This window comes from Esox lucius, chromosome 14 (genome assembly GCF_011004845.1).
Source record: "Esox lucius isolate fEsoLuc1 chromosome 14, fEsoLuc1.pri, whole genome shotgun sequence".
In the NCBI taxonomy this organism is placed as follows: Eukaryota; Metazoa; Chordata; class Actinopteri; order Esociformes; family Esocidae; genus Esox; species Esox lucius.
In genome coordinates, this window is record NC_047582.1 from 30,213,356 (window position 1) to 30,238,004 (window position 24,649).

Here is a 24,649-nt window from a genome sequence, read left to right on the forward strand (position 1 = left end):
TATTTTATTTTCTGGAGTTAAAATGGTGTTTATGATGATAATGTTTTGTCAATAAATGGAAAGAAAAACAAACCTAAACATCCAACCTCCATACTGAATAAATGCCATGAGTAAAACAGCTGTTTTGAAAGTGAAAATGTCTGAGAAGACCACCAGGATGCGCCACGATACGTAAGATCCTCGTTCTAGCGTCACACATCGCGTCGAGGACCCTCCCATTGGTGGCAAGTTTTGTTATTGTAATAATATGATTGGTTCGGGAGGACTGTTACATTGTATGTCTGACTGGCTAGACGGCTGGACTCACCAGCTGACCGGGGAAGTTGACGTAGAGATCACTGACATTAGACTTAACGGTTTATTTGGTCACACTGCGTCGCTGTGTGCAACATCCCCTTTTTAAGAATTTGGATCTCGTAATTAAGGTAAGTCTGTATTAAATATTAGTAACAAAAAAGTAAGGTATTGCGCGTAAGTTTAACCAAATTAATCTTTCGTTTTGGGTCTAGTTTAATACACCCACACCCACTGCTGTCAAAATAAACACTTTGGGTTTAAAATACGTTGATCAAATGTTGCATTGTTACAACTGTACAATATTTGACTAGATAACGAGTTGGAGACGGGTAGGCTAACCACTTGCTTCTATATTACATGTCTTTTATAAAGAATGTCACAATGAAGCATGAGCAATTTGTAAATGGTCCGATGTCTGTGAGGCTACTTTAATTTCTCACATGGAATGCAAACTATTGTTTCAAAATTGTATTTCCTGCTTGAGTCTTCGTGTTGGTTCTCTCGCGGGGATTCGCCTGGGATAATCCCGAAAAATCTTGTCATGCCACGGAGGGCACATTTGGTCCATAACGTTGATTAGTCAGTGCATTTCTCATACAGTTGTCACTGCACTCAGCTGTTGCTTTTCTGTTCATCAAGGCAACTTCAATTGGACAGCCACGCAACGGATGCATATAGACTGACTTGAGTGCACGTACTTCACTGGAGTTGTTACAGTAGTATACAGCGAATATATGTCCATTATCGATTTTGTTTTCGTAAAAATCAGTGGTAAACCGCGTGGTTCGAACCCTGAATGCTGATTGGTTGAACCCCTTGGTGTATGCGACTGTTAACCACGATACTACGTTGTGTTGCTTGTTACTGGTCGAGTTGTGTTTTTAACTGTTTTATAAAAGCAATAAAGCACCTCAGAGTTTTGTGGTATATTGCCAATATACACCATGTATATGGTTGTATGTATCCAGGTACTCCGCATTGGATCATGCTTAAGAACCCTTGACGCAGGTGTGCTGGCTTTATACCATATCTCTTAGGCATTATTAGGTTATTTTAGTGTAATATATATTATTATAGTGCATCAGACAATATGAAGTTTGATGGCTGATCCATTCCAAAAGATCACTTAATTAAGATCATTACGTTTTACAGAAAAGGTATGCCACAAGTTGATGCTTTGATTTGGTCCTTTGTTTTGGTTTACAAAAAGGCCTCTATTAGCATTGCTTTGTTTATTATTCTGCCGATCATAACATTGCCACAGTACCATACACACACACCGTATATATCCAGTATATTGTAAATGGTAGAGACACGGAATGGACACCGCACAATGGTTAAGGCCTTTGTGGCCGTTTTATTAACATATATAGTAGAAGAGAGGGGAGGGAGTGAGGGGGTGATGAAAACCAAAAGACCAACCACTTTGTTGGGGAAGCTGTGAAGTGTGTTTGGGATGAATGGGCTCGGGGGGGTCGTGTGTTTGGCAGCTCCTCCACCCTTCGTCTCCGTTGGTTCCTGCACCTCCTGTTTCTCTCCAACTCCTTGTATTTCTCTCCCAGTTTGTTCTGGTAACTTCGGTTTTGGCTTCGGCCCTGAGCTGCTCCTTGGGAACTCTTGCATACCTCCCTTGACAAGGATATAATGGGAGGCAGCTGTAATTGGGCGGGGCTGACCCTGCTGGCTCCTCCCAGAAGGTTCCAAAACCTGACAGCCTTCTTTTTTGGGGTGTTGGTGTGATGCTAATGCAACGGATGAGTGGTGTTCGTGCCGCAGTATGTATGGAACTTAAGGCATAGATAAAGGAAAATAGCATGCAAGTGTTTGGATGTGCCAGTGAGCACAGTTTAATCAATAACCAGAATGTAAAAGCTGCATCACACCACCCAGGCACTGCCAAGAAAAGACTGTCCCTCAAAACTCAGCGGTCAATCAAATAGGAGACTTGTGGGGTTAAGTCACAGAGAAGCCAACAATCACTTTGAAGGAGATACAGTGGAGTAAAGGTGAACAGATCAATCAAATCAAGAGCTCTTCACAAATCTGGCGTAATATATTTTTTATATATGCTTGTGGACCTCAATTATTTTTATATAAAATTGAGGTCCACAAGCATCATCCAACAAATCTGAACAACCTAGAGCAAATCTGCCAAGACATATGGGCCAAAATTACTCCCATACAGTGTGCAAACCAAAAAACTTCAAGCTCTTATTGCAGAGAAAGATAGCTTCACCAAATATTATGTGGGGTTGAATAATTCTTTATGCATCATATTGCTGGTTTTTTACAGATATATCCCGACACACACAGGCACTTTTTATGGTTGTAGGGGTTCCCCAGTAGCTGTGGGACCAATCATGTAAGGCTGGTTTCGCGGACACAGATTAATGGGAAATCTCCATTGAGCATGTTTTTTTTTGTCCCGGACTAGGCTTAATCTCATCCTGCAAATGGTTGCTAGGGTGTTGTCCGCATATAGAAAGTCTCTAACTAATGATGTAATATGTTTTTGTTTTTCAAGGAGAAATTCATTTTGATTAAAACTGAAATAATAGTGAAGGTTGGACCATACCTGTTAGGAAACCCATGGTGAATGAATATAGTTGTGACTATGATAGGTACAATAGTAACTGTCTCTGTCCCAGCATCCTAGACAACAACAATGCAAGCAACAACAAAAAGACTTGTAAATGAGAACATAATTGTATAAGCTTCAAGAGTGTATAATATCATTGCATCTATATCCAGGTGCATTTTATATTCATCTCCCATGTTTGTTATTTGTAGAATATCAACATGGATGAAATGTATATAACATATATTACATGGTGGATATTGAGGCAGGGAGAGTTAAGGTCAATTCCAATCAATTCAGGAAGTTGATCGAAATTACGTTTAGTTTACTTCCTGAATTGATCAAATGGCAGCGGCATTGACATCAGTGCAGCTCTCAGAACACCCTCAGCCTGAGGAAGAGTGTGAGTGTCCTACATTTTTTTTACTGTATAAATATCAATTGATCATTCCCCTTCAAGCTAAAAAAAAAAAAATCCACTGCTGTAGTTGGCATTGTTCTAATTATCTATCGGCCATGATGAAATGGGAAAGTTCCTGTCTGAAGAGACATCTGTGCAGAGGAGTCACTCCCGAAGTTTGCTTTGGTAAGATGATGGTGTACAACATATATAATTGTGAATAAGAATCATATGTGTGCCAATACAATATTATCATAGTGTGTTTGGTCAGTAAAACTTGTTTTGTACAAGGCCAATATTGTTGTTGTTTTTTTGCCGATAGGGTTTTGGTTAAGTAGTATCCCTAGATTTCTGTCGGATTTAACTAATCATTCCAAATCCTTATTTTCCCCAAGAGCCTGTTGCTCAGCAATGGCCAGAGAAGATAACAAAATTTGACATGTTGTTTTTGTTGTTTTGATCCCAGACCAGATCAACTTCTTCATTGTCAAGTACATTAACGTACTGCTAGACAGTTGGCTCCCTGCCCCAAAGAAATCCTCTGCCATTTTCCACATTAAACCGACCATGATGCGTTGTTTGATTAGTTATTACTTTAAGTAATTATTCCATGGTGACGGTAATATTTTTCTAATTGACAGGAAGTAAACCTCTCCGAGCTAAAGACACGCCCCCCATGGGCTACATCCATGTCCTGTCTTGATGTCCTCCCCTTTGTCTGCACTGGACAGTTTGACTAGCTCTATTAATTGCACAAAGCACTGAGTGACATCACTGGCAGCTAGAAAGCCCCCACAGACAAGCTTTAATGCCAATGGTATGTATGTCAACTCAAAGATTGTGTGTCAGCCACGGCAGGGCCCAAACACAGATACTATTCATTCCGCCTGGGTTGTAAAGTGACTGTTCCTGGACAGTACTTCTGCTGATTTTGTGATAAGATATAAGCTGTCCATGTTTTGTATTCGGCTACAAAAGGTGAGACTTCAAGCCACACTTTAGGTTAGTTCTGTATTTCACACTGTTGGGAAGTGATATTCACACTTAACCGACAGAGAAGGGACATTATACCAAATTGATTTCCCCCCTAACCTGAGGATATACTGAATTAATTTATTTTGGATTTTGATTGAGCAACCGGAGCTAAACATGCATTCTGAAAAAGGGTGGAGATCCTTTTATTTGTGCCTTGAAGGCCTCATGCCATGATTATGGCAGGATGAAGCTCATTTCATCTTATACCACACTGGCAGGCTGGGTGGGCACAGATCCGGATTTCATATCCATTCACTTTACAATTGCCTTAGGTCAACCATGAACCAAACACTGTATTTCTTTAAAGTATGACGCGTTCTGTCAGAACCTCAGGCTAGTGTAGCGTCGTAGAGTGCCCAGGGGCTGTTGTAGTGTTGGGACAGTGTAGATTATTGTGCGTGCCTGGAGCCGGTGGAAGTTGAACAGAGAAGGCCAAAGAGAGACTATCAGGCATTTGGAGTTGGATGTTCTTGACACAAGTGGGTTAACGGCAAGCTGAAATGTTAACCATGTGTGTCGCAGTGGCATAGCAAATATGAATTTGCCGGCAGGCAGTCTGTCTGAGTAAAAGTGGAAGACCTAATGCTGTTTACCACAAACATGCTGTAGGGGTTCTTGAGTGTTTTGGCACTTGCCAAATGTGATAGTCTATGCTTTTGTGATGGGTTTGCCTCGGCTGAGTAAAATTAACAAATAGATGTCTTTTTAAAATCAAGCCTTATACATATTTAGGTCTATAAAATGACTCAGTTTGTGTTTCAAAGATTTACCTACCAAACCAAATTAAAAATAATAATACAAACTTTTTCCATATTAATGAGGACATTTAGAATGTTTTTTTGTTCAAGTCTCCATGAGTATTGTTGGGGAGATCTCTCTTTGCTGTCATGTAAGTTTACAGGAGATTAAGACCACATTAGCACCATGAGAACCCAGAGGTGAAGTCTTGCAATGCTGGTTCCCACCAAGCTGGCCCCCTTCATCTTGCTGTCTGTGACTGCATCCGGGATGGGACTGAGACCTGTCAAAAAGAGAGGAGTTTCTATTTTTAGCTCTCCTTGGTTCCTTTCCCACAGTGCTAGGGCACAGGGAATGTGAGGGGGGAAAGAGCCAGAGATCTGAAGCCAAGCAGCATGGTTAGCTAGCATGGAATGCAGTCCTATAGACCCTCTCTAGGACTATAAGCTAGCATGGAATGCTATCAGTTTGTCTTGCTATCAGAGTCTTAATTGTTAGTAACTACTTTGCATCTGGGCCTAAACTGAACCACGTTGTCTTAGGTCTAACAATATTAGCGTTATAATATTTCAAGGCTTAAATGCTTTTGTAAAAAAATTTTTTTTTTGCTTTGACAGGAAATAGGGCAAATTATTATACATTCCTACTTGTAAATTAATACTTGTAAATTTTCTGCCCTCTTCTATTTGCCCTTCTGGTAATATATTAACTGCATTTCATTGTACTGTACTTGTACTGTTCAATGACAATAAAGTTGGATGTAATCTGGTCATATTTCTTATATTCTAAACGACGAATGTTGACAAGTTCACTTGTTGAGACCACAAAATGTGTTGAACAGCGCTGTTATACCTGTAGCTAGCTCTGTTTAAAAAGTTATTTAAATACTGTTAAACATTTTAGGAATTACATCTAGTAAATGTATTAAAAGAATATTTCTAAAACCATTCTCCTGTGTAGCTGAGGGATTAATCACAATATTGTTACTGTAGGTTTGGGGTTTGCGCTAGCTAGCTTAGAATGCAATCATTGATGTCTTATCTTGCCCACAGACAGTTTACTCGGTAGGGAACCTGTATGTTATTTTGAACTACTAACCCCTAGTACTATAATCAATATTTCTGTGAAGTAACATTCAACTGTACCAGTAATTGGCTTTTAGCTGTCTGCGACTACATTTCAATTCAGGCAACCATCTTTCAACTGAAGGACCTGTCTGGCTTAGCACCTTCACAAAAATAGTGTCTCAACCTACTTGAAATAAAATCCTACACACTTAAAATTGAACGTTTAAATTATATGATTACATGTTCATATATTTTCCAACCTTCAGCCTGTAAGTTAAACTATGATGACCATAGCATTAAGTTGGTTTTAACCAGGCTTGGCTGGAGCCCATCTCATCAGCAAAATGCTAATGAGAGGAGAAATCAGAAGTGGCTGTCAACTGTCATACATGGAGTCACAGCTGTGACATGAATGCAGGACAGGCGCGGCATCCCTGGGCAGCTTGTCAGTTGATGGCTCAGGGTCACAATATGTTGGAATGCCACTCTGGGCCACTGGAGCCAGTCCAAACCTCATTTACACCCTCCAACCACTCGATATGACACACTGTAACGCACACTGACAAGTAATCCAATGGGAGATACCAACAGAGAAACACACAGTAAATATCTACTTAAAATTGTAGAGTTTAAAAAAAAAAAAATATTATTTTGACTTTTATAATTTATAACAGCTTTGTTATTATTACTGTTTTCCACTTGTTTTGGTTATGGCTATCCACAGGCTGACACGTAATATGAGCGGCTTACTCTGTGACTTGCGACGTACAGGATAAAACTGAAAATGAACACGGCGAATTTAGCTGCCATTACTCTGTAATCTACATGACAAATCTTACCCTACGAGGTTTTCTGTTCTACGACATCAATAATTGGACCCACCTGGTGTCTTAAGTCTGAATAAGTCTCTGACTAGAGGGTTACAATGAGAACATGGAGTGGAACTGGCCTGCTGTAGGGGGTTCTACGCTGGCATTGTTTGGCTAATCAGCTGGGAATAGGAAGGATTGTCCGCAGTTGGTGTGAGTGTGAAAGGGTGGAGGACGAAAGCGATAGAAGTTCGGAGGAATCTCCACCTCAGTTATCTACAATGCCCAGGCTTATCTAAACATGGCAGTCATTTTCGTTGCGTGACTAGTCCTTGCTCACTTTCCTGTACTTGTTTTTAAAGACTTGGTCCGGTCACATTCAAACCTGTTGTCTCACTAAGCCTGGCTGCGTGGTCTAATATTTTTCAAGTCAGCTACATGATGCTGGTTGCTTTTAAACGGTGTTATACACAACGGTTGCTTGGCAGCTCCCTGATTAGTTATGTTCACTATTTCAAAACATAGAGCCTACATTAAGTCAACATGGGTCATCATTCACAGCTTGCGAAAAGGGTTACACTAAGAGTTTAGGATTTCCGATCTTAAAAATATCTCCAGGAGTTCACACTTGTTTACCATATCACATGGCCTTAAAGGTCACTGGACCTGTCTAACTCTATTCTGATACACAGGTTAAGACGGGACTTTGAAGACACTTTTTCTAAAGGGACTGTAAAGGACTTTCCCAAAAGCATGACTCAGGAAATGTTCAAATCGTTTTTTTTCTTGTTTTATTGATATGGAGTTAGGCCTGGAAATAACTGGACAATGACACACGTTTTGTTATTTTGGCTGTTCACCAAAATATATTCAAGTTACAGTTAAATAATGAATATGGGTTTAACGTGCAGTCTCTCAGTTTTAATTTGAGGGTCTCACATCGAAATTGGAGGAAGTGTTTAGTAATTATAGCTCTTTAATATATAGCCCCCTCTTTTTCAAGGGACCAAAAGTAATTGGAGAGTTGACTCAAAAGCTGTTTCATGTACAGTTGTGGGGTATTCCTTCGTTGTTTCTTCACCAATGAATCAGGTAAACGGTCTGGAGTGGATTCCAGGTGTGGCATTTGCATTTGCAAGCTGTTGCTGTGAACCCACAACATGCAGTCAAAGGAGCTCTCAATGCAAGTGAAACAGGCCATCCTTAGGCTGCAAAAAAAGAGAGAAATCCATCAGAGAGATAGCAGGAACATTAGGAGTTGCCAAATCAACAGTTTGGTACATTCTGAGAGAAAAAGTATGCACTGGTGAGCTCTGCAACACAAAAAAGCCTGGACGTCCACGGAAGACAACAGTGGTGGATGATCGCAATTTGTCCAATTTCATTTGAGCCCCAATGAAAATGGTTGCAATTCTTAAACATTTCATATTATATTTTTGTTCAACCCCTTGAATTAAAGCTGAAAGTCTGCACTTCAATTGTATCTGTGTTGTTTCATTTCAGATCAGTTGTGGTGGCGTACAGAGCCAACATTTTGAAAACTGAATCAGTGTCCAAATATTTCTAGACCTAACTGCATCAAGACTGACAAACATATTTACACCGTATCTGCTATGTGTAGTTTTCCTGAACAATGATTGATATCATCAATTTTCTGTGTAGTAAATACTAAAGCCATGTAATTAGAGTATATACACTCCCCTTGTACATGCCAAACTGCCCCATGAAAAAGTATTTGCCCGTCTGATTTTTTTGTTATGCTGACAGCTATCAGATGTTAAACCAAAACCTGATATTCGATGAAAGGGAACCTGAGTGAACAAAGAACAAACAAGATTGATACTTATGTAATTTAAATATTAAAGTTATCCAACACTCAATACCCTCATGCAAAAAAGTAATCACACCTCTTTGACAAAATAATGAGTTATGCCACATATACCAGCAAAGACTACAGTCTCACACTGCTCTGGGGAGGAATTTTGTCCACCTCGTCCATGCAGAACTGCTTTAACTCAGTGCCATTTGTGGGTTTTTCAGTCACAAACAGCTTGTTTCAGGTCCTGAGTGTGAAAGGGTGGGGTGGGGCCACAACATCTCAGTGGGGTTTAGGTCTGGACTTGGGTGAAACGTAACGTTTCTTGTTCTTCAACCTTATGTAGATTTGCTTGTTTGTTTGGGGTCATTGTCCTGCTACATGACCCAGCTACACTTCAGCTTAAAGCTACACTAGGTAGGTAATCAATTACAGAATTTTGCAGTTACTCACCGTCCAGAAAGTTGTTCTGCCTCAATGCCCAAATAATAATATGAAAAATAGAATTATCTGTTTCAAAAACAATTAACTCAAGAGTTTGACGTTATTCTTATCCAAACGTTAGTGTTTCTGGTTTCTAGCTATAGAGTGCTAGTCGTCTTTTGCTTCTTTGCAGCTTGTAGTATATGTTGTTGTAGACAAGGGAGGAATTGGCAGTTTGTCATCCTGGTCTCTAGCTGCCATTGTAGTTTCTTACAGTAAGCAAACGTTGCTCCCTATGGCGTACTATGGCTATATACACTCACCTAAAGGATTATTAGGAACACCTGTTCAATTTCTCATTAATGCAATTAACTAATCAACCAATCACATGGCAGTTGCTTCAATGCATTTAGGGGTGTGGTCCTGGTCAAAACAATCTCCTGAACTCCAAACTGAATGTCAGAATGGGAAAGAAAAGTGATTTAAGCAATTTTGAGCGTGGCATGGTTGTTGTTGCCAGAGGGGCCGGTCTGAGTATTTCACATTCTGCTCAGTTACTGGGATTTTCACGCACAACCATTTCTAGTGTTTACAAAGAATGGTGTGAAAAGAGGAAAAACATCCAGTATGCGGCAGTCCTGTGGGCGAAAATGCCTTGTTGATGCTAGAGGTCAGAGGAGAATGGGCCGACTGATTCAAGCTGATAGAAGAGCAACTTTGACTGAAATAACCACTCGTTACAACCGAGGTATGCAGCAAAGCATTTGTGAAGCCACAACACGCACAACCTTGAGGCGGATGGGCTACAACAGCAGAAGACCCCACCGGGTACCACTCATCTCCACTACAAAAAGGAAAAAGAGGCTACAATTTGCACAAGCTCACCAAAATTGGACAGTTGAAGACTGGAAGAATGTTGCCTGGTCTGATGAGTCTCGATTTCTGTTGAGACATTCAGATGGTAGAGTCAGAATTTGGCGTAAACAGAATGAGAACATGGATCCATCATGCCTTGTTACCACTGTGCAGGCTGGTGGTGGTGGTGTAATGGTGTGGGGGATGTTTTCTTGGCACACTTTAGGCCCCTTAATTGAAAATTGGGCATCGTTTAAATGCCACGGCCTACCTGAGCATTGTTTCTGACCATGTCCATCCCTTTATGACCACCATGTACCCATCCTCTGATGGCTACTTCCAGCAGGATAATGCATAATGCAATAGAGCATCTTTGGGATTTGGTGGAACGGGAGCATCCCACAAATCTCCATCAACTGCAAGATGCTATCCTATCAATATGGGCCAACATTTCTAAAGAATGCTTTCAGCACCTTGTTGAATCAATGCCACGTAGAATTAAGGCAGTTCTGAAGGCAGTTCTGAAGGCAGTTCTGAAGGCGAAAGGGGGTCAAACCCAGTATTAGTATGGTGTTCCTAATAATCCTTTAGGTGCGTGTATATCTTCCAGGTAATATGCGCTTTCACAAAATAAGCCAAGAAGGAAGGACCACCTTGCACAAGGCAATTGGCTGGAACGGATGTCTGGAACGTTGGGGCACGCTCCTAAAATGTTAAATTGACATTCCACTGGCACTGAGCTGTCTGTGTTAATAAACAACTCATCAACATTAACTTACATAACATGTTTTAGGGGACACAACATATGTTTTTTTACTGATAAAATCCTACCTACAGTAGTGCAGCTTTACGCTCATGGATGGATGGACTGACATTCTCCGGTAGAATTCTCTGATACAAAGCAGAATTATTGGCACCTTCAGTAAATGGGGGGACAAAACTCTGACTGTGCTGCTATTCTTAGCTGGTTGAACATAAGTGTTGCAGAAGAAAAGCCTCATATTCGTCTTATAAATGAGTGTACAGCAAAAAACCTTACTGTCCCATTACTTATGGAGGGCGCTGTAGATTTACAAGATTAAACAACAACCATATTGAGGAATTCCAATAATTTCCTATAGATAAGGATGTGGGTTTAAACAAAACAATATATATATATATATCTGGTGAAAACTACAACTTCTCACTGTGGCCGTAGCTATGCCACTTTCCTCGACTAGTTAACCTTGTGACGTGTCTGAAGATCATAGGTTATCACAAGACAGACAGATTCTGCTGCTGCGCCACGGGGGTGAAACATACTCGTTTTATGGCAGTAGAAAGAGCGGCTGTAGTCTGCCCTGGCATGGATGGCCTCTCTCATGCAGACCAGTAAAAACAGGTGAGGTCTCCCAGCGCCAACCCTCAACTCTTCAAAGCCCCTCTACCCCCAAAGTGGCCTGGGAAAAGGCCACCCAAAAGGGTGTTGTGAGGTTTGAGTCACGTTACCATTCATTGTGTGTGTGTGTGTATACACATGCTTTTCTGTCTGCATATGCAACCCAAGCTGCGTGTTTGCAACTTACAGTAGTTGGATTTACAGTACGTCTCACAACCGCTGCATCTCCCCACACCCACTCACGGTCTCCACTGTTATAGCATGGGGGTCCGCAGGAGGCCCGTGTTTCCATGGGTTGTCTGCAAACACTATGGCACATGAATGAAGTTACAGGAAGTGGTTTGACATTTTTCTCAACAGATGAAGAAATACGCAGCACTCCGCCCACAGAGTGCCAGGGAGAATCTGCTGCTTCCTCTGTATCCATTTACGATGTTGCTCTAAATCGGGTGAAAGGCCTCTGGTCTTCACCCTCCTCTTCCTCATTCACTGCCTCTGTCTGCGCCGGACTGGGTTCCTGTAGTATCTAAACGACGACGTCTATGTTTTCATCGCGCTCGCCTGCCACAGTGGAGCCAATGGAAATGTCTCGGGAAGTACAAGTCCCGCCCACCTGGGATTTGTTGCAGGTTAAGGCCCATGCTCAAAGTATGTTTTAAGATTTTTAAATAGAATTTGAACCCAGGACTGGATTTGAAAAGCTTCTCCGTTGTTGATATTTTTACACCCGCTTACAAAGGGGGTGAATTGTGTAATCCATGAGGCATTGGGAAGCAACACTGACAGTCCTTGTCCTGGGGTGTCACAGCCTAGTTAGGAGGAGTTTATTGGCACGGCTGAACATACTGTACTGACAGCTCGGACTGTCCTACTTAGTCTCATTCACATCTGCTTCTACTGTGACAGGGAGAGCCAGAGCTATTGTGCGTTTGTTCAGGGCAAAAGATCATCCTTTGAAAAAGACATCCTCTGTGGATGTGTTAATGGGGCTGGTAATATTACGTCTTCACCAAAAACCTTAATAAGGAGATTCTCTCAGAGAAAACCAGCAGAAAGGCTGTATTGTCTTGATAAGGACACAAAGAAGCCACTGTTAGAAGTTTGTGGCTGGTTAACAGTTGCAACCCTTATGTGATACAGTGGGCCTATATGTCTCCTTTAATGGTGGTGGACAGTGATGCTGTCACATGGACGCATTTCATTGTCTTGCACTGCATTTCTTAGTTACCTACAAATGGTTACTATTAAAGTATTTGTTATAAATGTTGACATATTGCTTTTCTTTCATATTAACATGTTTACTGTGGTACATTGTATGCTGGTATGCAAATATGCTAATCTACTGTTGTATATTTAATCATTGCTAAACCAACCACAATCTCATTGCCCTGAAACTGTGTGTGTGTGTGTGTGTGTGTTTGTGTGTGTGTGCGCGACAGAGAGAGAGAGTGTGTGTGTGTGTGTTTGTGTGTGTGTTTGTGTGTGTGTCTGCTGCATTGACAGAATGTTTACCCGAAACACCCCATGAAAGACCTCCGAGGCGTTGCTGTGTATTAGCTTGGTGTTGACAGCTTTATTTAGTTGTGTCGTCACAGGCACCCTCTGTCTTCTCTCTTTTCCAATATTCGTTCAGAGAAGTCTGGCATAGCTAAACTGTGACACAGATAATCCCAGCACGACTAGACATCTGCGTTTAGTCTGTGACAGTTGGAATGTGACCGCTCTCTGTTTTCTTCAGTTTTTCAGTAAATATCAGCAAATATCAACACAAGTTCACAACTTGGAAGCTGGTACGCATGGTGTGATGCCTGGAATCTATGAAGGTTTAGTCTCTACCAGTATTCTCCTTCCTATTGTTTTTATCTGAGGTTGTTGGTTGCCACTTCAAACTGTTAAATTCTGTCAAAACCAGACATCAGACTTTTAGTTTAGTTTTTTGTTATTTGAGGTATTGGTGTCACTTTGGGTGACAGTCGGTTGTACAGACTGCACTCTCAAAAAATGGTTCCCCTTCAATGTAAGTCATTTAGCAGACACTTATCCAGAGCCATGTGCAGCATTAAGTGCATGCATTTTCAAACATTTATGCTTCCAAAATGTTTCTCAGACCATCCCTGTGGGAGAATTTTTTTTTAAAGAACCTTTTTGATTGTAAATGGTATCGACGAAGCTTCCACCTGGAAACCAAAAGTGTTCTCCCACAGGGGCAGCCAAAAAACTGCTTAAGGTTCAAGAGAGCTTGCCATTTGTCCAGACCATTACAAGAAATCACGAGGCTTTGGCAGCATAATATGCGCTGTAACGATGCTCAGTCGTGACCGTTAGAATGAACTTCAGGCAGTGAGCAAGGAAGGCACCATCGAACCCCTCGAACCCCACGGACACAAAGCCCAGCGGGTGTAGAATGTTAGGTTGGTAGACCAGCAGAAAACGGGCAAAGCATAGCAGGGAACAGCATATTAACAGTATATTAACTGTATAGTAACTATATAGCAACAGTGTAGTAACAGAATCTTAACGGTAGATTGACAGTATGGTAACAACATGGTAACAACATATACGCAGCATATTTACAACATAGTTGCATTATAGTATGACTGCATTGCCATCACAGGGAAGGATAGAAATCTCAAGTCAGTAAAGCTTCATCAAGTTGGAGGACGAAAGAAGAGACCTTTAATATAATGAAAACAAATGAGAAGTGGAAGGAGTGCGTTCCTGCCGTGTGTGATGCTACGCTGAAACGATTCCGTTTGTGTTCATATCTTTGTCATTGCAGCCACACTACAACTGAGTGTGGAGGGAGCCTAGAGCATTTAACATCAGCAAATAGACCCATTCAAAGTATTGAGTCCTGACCTTCAGGATATCACAGTTACAGTACGCCAAAAGTAATGTCATTGTGCTCAGCTAGGCACTTCATTATGTATGAAACCTATGTAAACATCACTGTCCTTGTCCCTGTCTCTTCTCCAGACAGACAATGCTCAGTAACCAAACCAGACACCAATGAGAGATTACCGTCTGCTGCCATGACGACCAGCCGCTGTACCCCATTTCTGAAGGTGCTGCCGGTTCCATCTGACTCCTCCCAAACGGAGTGCTGCTTGAGTGACAGTGACTTTGATCCAATGGGTAGTCTGGACCGCCCGAAGGAGTCTGACCTCCCAGGAAAAGCAACGGTGGATCAAAGCAGCCCAGCCAATGGGGAGACACAGTACTACATGCAAGTTTCTGCCAAGGATGGGCAGCTGCTGTCACCCATCGTGGCAGAGTATGCCAAACAGAGGTATGGGCCTGGATGGAATGGAGTTATGGGTGAATGTGTGTTTTTGAAGGTTGCTATTATATATGTTTCATAGTCAAATACAACCAAATAAGGCGGTTGAATGTCTGAATAGTAAAAGAATCAGACAGCTACATACCTTACATGCCAATCACATTAACTGGCCATCTGGGTCAAATATTTGCTCATTTGTAACATAACATGTGCTGTTCCTGTTCGCTGCTAAATATAGGACTTTAATAAGCAAACACAAACGCACACAAACACACACACACAGACAATCAATGTTGTGTGTTAAAAGACTTTGTCCATGGGCTGATCATCCCTAGCATGCAAACATACTTTCTCTCACACACACACACACACGCACACACTGACACACACAAAGCCTACAGGGGACAAAAGAGGGTTTTAGCGGCAACAGCTGCCACAGCAGCAGTCATGCAGACTGGGTCACAAATGTTAGCCACACCAAGGCCCGTGTTAAAATCGTCCTGTGGCATAGAGCTAGCTAGCTTGGAGAGGCATTGAGCTAGCTAGCATAGAGTGGCATAACGGCAGCTAGCATAGTGAGGCACAGAGCAAGCCTACATAGGGCCACAGAGCAAGCTAACATAGCGGCACAGAGCAAGCTAACATAGTGGCACAGAGCTAGCTATCATTGAGTGGCATACAGTCAAATAATGTCATTTTGTGCTAGCTAGCATAGTGTACATGTACATACAGTACATTGTAAAATTGAGATTCAATTTATCACCTAGTATTGAATACATATTACGAAATAATTAACCATGTTGTTACAACATCAATAATATTTAATGGATACTAATAGGAAGGAAATGGGAGTAGTCTTGTCTGGTACCAGACCTGCTTGTGCAGTCTTTCCAACTCGACAGTCAAGAACATACAGTGAGGTTTAAAAAAATGTATTCTTCCCCTTCAAAGATTTCAGTTTGTTTTTCAATTGAATTGTTCACGTTATGGGTCACATTAAAGGTGGAAAAAGTTCTGACCTGATATATCTTTGTCTCATTCTTTTACATCACAAGAACCAGGGGTGTGTAGACTTTTTATATCCACTGTACTTAACCCTAACATAACCATAACCCTAAAGACAGGTTGCATTGTAAGTATTAACCAGACTTTAACAGGACAACAAAAACAGATTTGGGACCAGGTTGTATCTCATAAATGACTTATGGAAACTAATCAGCCAACATATTATCGCTGTATATCTTTAGTGTCTGTTTTTGTAACCAGTGACATTGTCATCATGTTGTTTTTTAATATGAAAACAATTTGGATTATGATGGCTTCAGTTGCACTTTAACCTAACGATGACCTCAAAATTGTTTTGCTCAAGCCGAACTCTGATTAATTCTATTCTGATTAATTCTGTTGCTGTATTTAGTGGTGTTTATGTTGAGGGGGAGTGAGTGAAGGGATTATTCATTCCTTTAAAGGCATCGGCTTAGTTCACTGGTGAAATAAAGGCAATCCACAACCCGACATAATCCTCATTCAGATTAGAGGACTGGACCCTATGAAGGAGATTGGTGTATCATGGAATCATAGATCATGGTCCATGTATGAAATAAAAGTAATAAAATTACATTTTCAAATGTTGTTCTAATACAGGTTCTTCAAATCCAGTAAGGGATCAAAGGGACATATGTTGGTCTGTTTTGATGAGGGTATTCTAAATATGTATGACAAACCAACTATGCTGACAACGTTAAACTCTGCTACCAGGTTTTGTTGTTCTGACAGCCACTGAAACGTACGGATGATATTTTAGAAAATCCCCTGAGGGAATTGCAATCTCCTTCCTAAACTGGCACTGTTCCCATAAAAGGCCCCAAGATCGAAAGGCAAACAGAATACCACACCAGCCAATGAAACCCCCTGCGTGCCTTGACGTTCAAAAACACAGAACACCTCATCTCACCCCTGCCATTCTCTCCGTTTCCCAAGCCCCCCGAACGAGAGGCCCATGTGTCGGATATGTCATGACGGAGGCGGTCAGGAGGAGCTTCTGTCCCCGTGCGAGTGCGCCGGTTCCCTGGGCACCATCCACCGGAGCTGCTTGGAGCACTGGCTCTCGGCCTCCGGCACCAGCTTCTGTGAGCTCTGCCACTACCAGTTCACTGTGCAGAGGAAGGCCCGGCCGCTGATGGAGGTACAGACCAGGGAAACAGAAGCTGACACAAGCACACATCGATACACCCACACCGCTTCCGAACACACGCGTGCGTGTACACATGCGCGCGCACACACGTATTGGCAAGTGTATTTGCCTAGCTGAATACCAAGGTTGGTGGACCACTGCGTTTTGGGGCGTGTCCACGTCAAACCTTAAAGAATGTGAGCCAGCCGTTATACGCGCAAAGTGTCCCCCCCTGCCGCGGCGCATCTGTTTGTACGCGCCAAGCGCTAAACTGGGACGTCGGGGCAGCCCTCGTTCGGGAACTGCGTGTCAAAGGATTTCGTTGGGCAGCTGCTGCCTTTTGTATATATTTGTGTGTGCTTGTGTGTGCTTGTGTGCGCATGCTCATGTTTTGTGTAGCGTGCGTGTGTGTGTGTGTTTTTATGTGTGTGTAACTGTTTTTTACTTGCACAGATGGAATGGGAAGGAAGGGGTTAATGGGGGCTGAGGGGGCTCAGGGTTCTGGTTAACATTCCATGACACATCTCACACTTCACTTCCTCCCACAGTTCCTGTCATGTGCCCTACGACCTCAGCAATCTCACCACTGGTAAACCAGTCTTCCATGTTGCTCTGGGGTGAATGTTCCGTGTGACACCAGTGTAGCTGTGAGGAGTATCTTTACTGTAACTCTGGTATTGCTGTTAGGTGTGTCTTCATTGTTACACTGGTGTTGCTGTGGGGAGTATATTCAGTGTAACTGTGGTGTTGCTGTCTGGAGTGTCTTCCATGTAACACTGGTGGCCGTGTGTTACAATAGCAGTGTTACAGTTGAAAGTCTTTCGGAGTTGAGTTTCACCGAAGCCCTAACGTCATCCCCAGGTTTGTTGCACACACCTGATATCGGCCTGGACCAGCAACCGTTCTAAGTCGACCTTAGTGGGAGTAATCTTTATCATTTCATGTGGGGGACTTCTCTAAGTAAAATATTTGTCATCATTTGAAATCAGCTTATCAAAAAAAAAACTGGCACTGGGATGCACAAGCAGAACGTTAGGGAATATGTTGTGGGAGATAATTGGTGTGTAGACTCAGCCAATTACAATGTTCTTATTGACCAGTGAGGCCACGTCTGACGGTTTGTTTGCCCGGACTTTCGGTACGTTCAGGAAAAAGTGGGAATTAAATTGTCTAAGGTCCACCTGGAGTGGCGAGTGGGTGAGATTTGGTGTTTCGATCCAGTGTTTTTGGCTCCACTTTGCCAGGGTAGCTCAAATGAGCGCAAAAAAATGCCCTGTTGCATTTAAACAGTAGGCTTTATAGGCCTATACTGAAAGCATTTATTGTGTTGTTTAGTTAGCAGTTCAAGCTAGTTCTGTATGCGATGTTAATGTGTATTTGTAGTAGAGGCAATATGCAGATCATGAGGAATCAATTATCTAGTTCAGAAAGCCATCAAGCAAGCAACATAGCTGCCCCGAGCAGTAATTTGTTTGGCTTGAGCCCAGCTATCCCAGTCCCTGCAGATCCGGTTGGCATCGTGTTCCATTGTAATCCAGTTATGCTTTCCTAACATATTGCTATTAAACTCAGTTAGCAATTTTCAGCTAGCATGATAACAACAATCTTCAGCTCTAGTTCCTGTTAGCTGGATCATAAAACAATATAGTAGTGAGCAAATTTAGCAGGCAATGTTGGCCTGTTGGTTAAGTGTCTCTAGAACATGTGAAAGTTGCTATCTTCTCTATAATAATATTCTGAGAGAGCAACTAAATATCTATAACAAGGCAATTGGAAATGATAGCAAATCTTTCCAATTGATGCATAATAATCAGAAAAAATTGTTTTTTTTACATATAACCCAAGTGATGGCAGCTCTACATTGGTTACTGCTAAACTCTACATTGGTTAATTTCTGAGTACATTTTAGAATGCTACTTATCACTTTAAAGGCACTACATGGTCTGACACCTGATAACATTACTGACTTGTTAAAACCATAGGGCACTGTTAGCCCTCGCAGATCAGCTGAAAAAGGACTTCTGGCTGTCCCAGATTATAGACTGAAAACTAAAAGGGAGCCAAGCCTTTGCTATACGGGCCCCTAGATTCTGGAACAGCCTACCACGGAATGTCAGAGGTGCTACATCAGTGCATTCTTAACTAAAAATAAATGTTCATAAGATGGCTTTCACTAATATTTTATCATTGTGATTTTATATTTTGTTCACTTCCTTAAATAATATATATGTTAAAAAAAATTTTGCCGGACCACATAAGCGGAGGTCCAGTCTAGCGACTGCTAAAACGTGTAATGCCGTGGCGTAGTGATTAAAACGTGCCTCTCATGTGGAAGACCTACGTTTGAATCTATTGAGAGCAATGACATTTATTATTTCTGAAAAGGTTGATGAAAAGGTTCGTTATCGTCGCCTTTATTGATAGTTATTGTATAAATGTCATTCACAAATGAAAGAAAATGTATGTCGTTTTTCCATGAAAGAACAAAATATATTATGCCATGAAATGAAATAGCTTTGGCAGACTCTCTAGCAGTTGCTCAATTCTTATGACTATTCCAGTAAGTTAGTAGATACCGGTAAAGCTTATTACTGACTAATACCTTTTTAAAACAGCCGGTGGCAAACCCAATACATAGCCGCTATTTGTGATGGAGATAAACTTAGTAAGAATCCTTAGTCAGTTTAACTGTATCAATGTCATTCACAAATGGCCAATTAACTATTAAAATGACCAGTGGCAAAAGAGGATTTGTTCAGGATAGAGAAAGAAGCTATACTGACACTCAGCACACATATAGTTTGGTGGTGTAGTGGTTAATGACACAGTCTCTCATGTGGGTGGCCCGGGTTCAAATCTCAAGGTTGCAACATTTTCTGTTGTGGGCCTGTTGAACTAGGCTTGCCTGGTTTCTTTTTAATTATTATTTTAATAATATAATTTTTATTGTGTGAAAAGTAGTATGTGTGATTGTACTAGAAAAGCGCAACACAAATAAAGTTTTTATTACTTGAGTTTATTGATTCACTTTAAGTGAAGCGCATAGCATCTGTGTATAAAATGTGCTATGTATAAATAAAGCTAGATTTTTAATTCAAGGCACTGGTCATCTATCACCTAGGACATACCTAGGGAGTATAATGTGGGAACTAGAAAAAATGTGAATAAATGCAAGTTACTTTTAGAAAGAACATATGTGATGTCATTGTGCCAGAGGACGTGCAGCTCCGAGGGCGTAGCTGGGACCAACAATCTTATCTCCTTGTTTTACTCGGGTAGCCTGTCCTTACAGATTTGTGACAGTTAAGTTGTCAGGCAAAAAAAAAAAAAGATACTGACTGTTTTCTCTCGTCTCCTCTGCTCCTGTCTTGGTAGTGGGTTCGTAACCCTGGCCTGCGCCAGGAGAAGCGGACCCTTTTCGGCGACATGGTGTGCTTCCTGCTCATCACGCCTCTGGCTACCATCTCGGGCTGGTTGTGCCTGCGCGGTGCAGTGGATCACCTGCACTTCTCCAGCCGCCTGGAGGCTGTGGGTCTCATTGCCCTCACTGTGGCCCTCTTCACTATCTACCTCTTCTGGACCCTGGTGAGTCTAGGGTGGGGCTTCCGGTTAGTCACGCAGTGAACAGAGACAGATTTAGGCCTTTCTTGTTCTATTGTGTATGTTTGTGTGTGACTCAAAAGTGACTCGAAACCCAAATAGTGGAAATTGTTGCCTTTGTTCACAAATATCTCATAAGTGAACCCATGAAAGCTATTTGGCCGGTGAACTGTTGACTAAGTATGAACATAGTTGCGGGATTGCCAATGTGTCTTGGTCGTCATGGTTAATCCTCCAATCAGGGAATGAAAAGGCAGCTGAGAGCATAGCTACTGTACTATGTCACCATCTCCATTTCACTCAGGCACAGGTTAAGGGTCAGTTTACCCTCCCCAAGTCTAAACATAACCCATAATGCAACAGCAACCTCAGGTTATTAGGTAAGTTTAAGTTCTGTCCCTGATCAAAACAGGAAACCTTCCTTTCTCCCAGGGTGTTGCTGTGAATGGGAATGTGTTTTTAGTCATATGTACCTGGTCACATAAGAGTATGACTAAGAATATGTTTATGGTCATACTTACTTGGTAATATAAATGTAAAACAAGGTTTGCATTTATAGTTGTACTTTAACCTGATTTGATCTCTCTCAGGTGTCGCTCAGGTATCACTGTCGATTGTACAACGAATGGCGGCAGACAAATCAGAGGGTGGTGCTTCTCCTTCCCAAGTCAAATGGTGAACCATCGGCCCCGCCCTCTTTAAGAAGACCGCCTCGAGAAAAACGACCATCTAAAGAGACTAATGTCTGAGCTGCCGCCTCTTCAAAAGCCATACAGGGGAAAAACTGACAAAAATTGTGATGGTTCTACAGGCACTGAAATTGGGTCCTCAAGTGCCCACACTTGAAGAGTGTGGAATTGCCTCCAAACATGATGTCATTTTTGGGCATGGACCAGCCACTGAAACTGTTTTTGCTCAGCCTTGCCACTTTCTAGCTCCTGTCAATGGTTTTAACACTCATTTACCCGGAATGAGACTTACACAAAAACTTTCTCTTAGACTTGGGCGAAGAAGCGCTAATTTTGGACTCTAGACACAGCAAAAAAAAAATGACAACAAAATGTACACAGGAACGGACAGGTGACAATGGCATTAGGAATGGGATGGACGGCATAGCTGGTCACAAGGAAAGGTTTGCAAATGTCACTGTTTGCTGTAATTCCTGATTCCTGAGACATGCTGAAAACAGTCCTGTTCTTAAAACATGTTTAAACACAGAAATTGTATAGTATGTAGTCATACCTCATTGTGTGTATAGTATGTGTATAGTATGTGTAGAGTATCTCATTGTATCAAGCACTATTTTTTTTCTTTTTTCAAACACTTTGCTACTGTGCGCCCTGCTGAACACCAATCAACTTAAAGCTTAGTGTTTCTTTGCAAGGCCAGTCCCCCTTAAGGAACAAGTGCATTAAATAAAGGCTTCAAATACATTTTGCCATTGACCTTAACACATAAAAAAGGGACATTTTAAATCAATATATATTTTCTTCATTGTTTTCTGTGAAAAATCTGGTTTTGTTTGAGAACTGGTTGACCATGGTTGATGGTGATTATGCAAATATATTTTCAGTGTTGGTCCATCACTTCTGGTGCTCTTGTGTTTGCGCTAGAGATCCCGTGCCATTCTAATTCCACAGCCATGTTTTTCCAAGTTTTTTGATTTGTGTGAATGTACTTGCCAGCTGAAATATTTGGAATTGTGTCAATGGTGCTTTTTCATTTCGTTTAAAGGACTTCATAATCACTGCATTGTGTTCTGCCGTGATAAGTTATTTCCTGGAAATGTTTGTTGTACTCCCAATCCGACACTATTCAAGTTTATGATTATAAAGGCTCAAAACCACTTACAAATATTCTGTCTTGAAAACTTATTCCAGACATCAATTAACCTACCTAATAACCAGACTGAATATATGGTACATTGAGCAATTGAAGGTAGGCAAATTCACATATGATATAGATGCATTAAGGAAACTGCACAATTAGTCAACATCAGCAACAGGATGTTGAAGAACGTTTCTGCTGTTTTGGTCACTTGACACAGATGTTTTCAATAGTTTTAATATCACAGAACAATTTTCCCATGGTTTGTGTCTTGTTGATATGCTACCTGAGCAGAGCCAGTTCTAGCATTTTGGTCAAGGTTTTACCAAACTTCATGTATAGTCTCAAACAATTTCACCACTCGAAAACCCCATGTAATGTCTGGGAGCAAGGTATTGCATCTCGCTCCTTTCAAAATTTGCAGTCTACCTTGAACTCTGCATATTTATTTAATAGGTTGGATTTACCATGTTGAGCTTCTTGGTGTAATGAAATACAGTGGGGAGAACAAGTATTTCATACACTGCCGATTTTGCAGGTTTTCCTACTTACAAAGCATGTAGAAGTCTGTCATTTCTATCATAGGTACACTTCACCTGTGAGAGATGGGATCTAAAACAAAAATCCAGAAAATCTCATTGTATGATTTTTTTAAATAATGACATAAGTATTTGATCTCCTACCAACTAGTAAGAATTCTGTCTCTCACAGACCGGTTAGTTTTTCTTTAAGAAGCCCTCCTGTTCGCCACTCATTACCTGTATTAACTGCACCTGTTTGAACTCGTTACCTGTATAAAAGACACCTGTCCACACACTCAGCCTCCAACTGCTCCACAATGGCCAAGACTAGAGAGCTGTGTAAGGACATCAGGGATAAAATTGTAGACCTGCATAAGGCTGGGATGGGCTACAAGACAATAAGCAAGCAGCTTGGTGAGAAGGTAACTGTTGGCACAATTATTAGAAAATGGATGACGGTCAATTCAAGATGACGGTCTGGGGCTCCATGCAAGATCTCACCTCGTGAGGGATCAGCCCAGAACTACACGGCAGGACCTGGTCAATGACCTGAAGAGAACTGGGAACACCGTCTCAAAGAAAACCATTAGTAACATACTATGCCGTCATGGATTAAATCCTGCAACGCACGCACGGTCCCACTGCTCAAGCCAGCGCATGTCCAGGCCCGTCTGAAGTTTACCAATGACCATCTGGATGATCCAGAGGAGGAATGGGAGAAGGTCATGTGGTCTGATGAGACAAAAATAGAGCTTTTGGGTCTAAACTCCACTCGCCATGTTTGGAGGAAGAAGGATGAGTACAACCCCAAGAACACCATCCCTGTGAAGCATGGAGGTGGAAACATAATTCTTTGGGGATGCCTTTCTGCAAAGGGGACAGGAACGACTGCACCGTATTGAGGGGAGGATGGATGGGGCCATGTATCGCGAGATCTTGGCCAACAACCTCCGTCACTCAGTAAGAGCATTGACGATGGGTCGTGGCTGGGTCTTCCAGCATGACAACGACCCGAAACACACAGCCAGGGCAACTAAGAAGTGGCTCCGTAAGAAGCATCTCAAGGTCCTGGAGTGGCCTAGCCAGTCTCCAGACCTGAACCCAATACAAAATCTTTAGAGGGAGCTAAAAGTCAGTATTGCCCAGCAACAGCCCTGAAACCTGAAGTATCTGGAGAAGGTCTGTATGGAGGAGGCGGCCAAAATCCCTGCTGCAGTGTGTGTGTAAACCTGGTCAAGAACAACCGGAAATGTATGATCTCTGTAATTGCAACGAAGGGTTCTGTACCAAATATTAAGTTCTGCTTTTCTGATGTATCAAATACTTCTCATGCAATAAAATGCAAATTAATTATTTAAACCTCACACTGTATGATTTGTCAGGTTTATGATTATAGAAGGACAAAACACTGGGGCAAGAGGTGCAGGCCGAGACTAGCTCTGCCCTAATCAGGAAAAAAAATGTATCTAAGGATGAGGTCTCTCCCTCTGTACCATCTCTGAATAACAATCCAACCTCTTATTCACAACACATCTCAGAGTGGGATCAGAATCACTGTGAGTAAAAAAACAAACATCAATTAGCAATCCTGAGCTGCTTTGGAAATATGGATTTATTAGATATTAGAACTTCATAGGTGCATCAGGATTACAATGTACATAAAATAGTGGACGATACCCCTCATTCCTTGTATTGCAAGGCTTGTATTGACAGTAGGGGTCATGGGTGAGGAGAGAGCTGAAAGCTGGAAACAAGAATTTAATCCTGGTCTCCAGCAGGGAGCCACATGTGTGCATGAAGTTGGGAGTTACCACAGCTCTGCACACAAGAGTTAACAAAATGACACTGGAAA

At 41.7% G+C, this 24,649-nt stretch overlaps 1 protein-coding gene across 4 annotated transcripts; it reads left to right on the forward strand.

Moving 5' to 3' along the window:
* Positions 1-269: 269 nt before the first annotated feature.
* On the forward strand, positions 270-22,305 carry marchf3 (E3 ubiquitin-protein ligase MARCHF3). Of its 4 annotated transcripts, XM_020053720.2 has the most exons (7): positions 270-425; positions 11,757-12,044; positions 13,135-13,186; positions 14,373-14,685; positions 16,657-16,861; positions 20,225-20,434; positions 21,040-22,305. In XM_020053720.2, the coding sequence occupies exons 2-7, from the start codon at positions 12,036-12,038 to the stop codon at positions 21,196-21,198; spliced, it is 948 nt and encodes a 315-aa protein (XP_019909279.1). In that variant the 5' UTR covers positions 270-425; positions 11,757-12,035; the 3' UTR covers positions 21,199-22,305. The 4 variants fall into 4 exon arrangements, with proteins under 4 accessions (XP_019909279.1, XP_019909278.2, XP_010887946.1 ...); XM_020053719.2 differs by lacking the exon at positions 13,135-13,186; XM_010889644.3 differs by lacking the exon at positions 11,757-12,044.
* Positions 22,306-24,649: the final 2,344 nt, after the last annotated feature.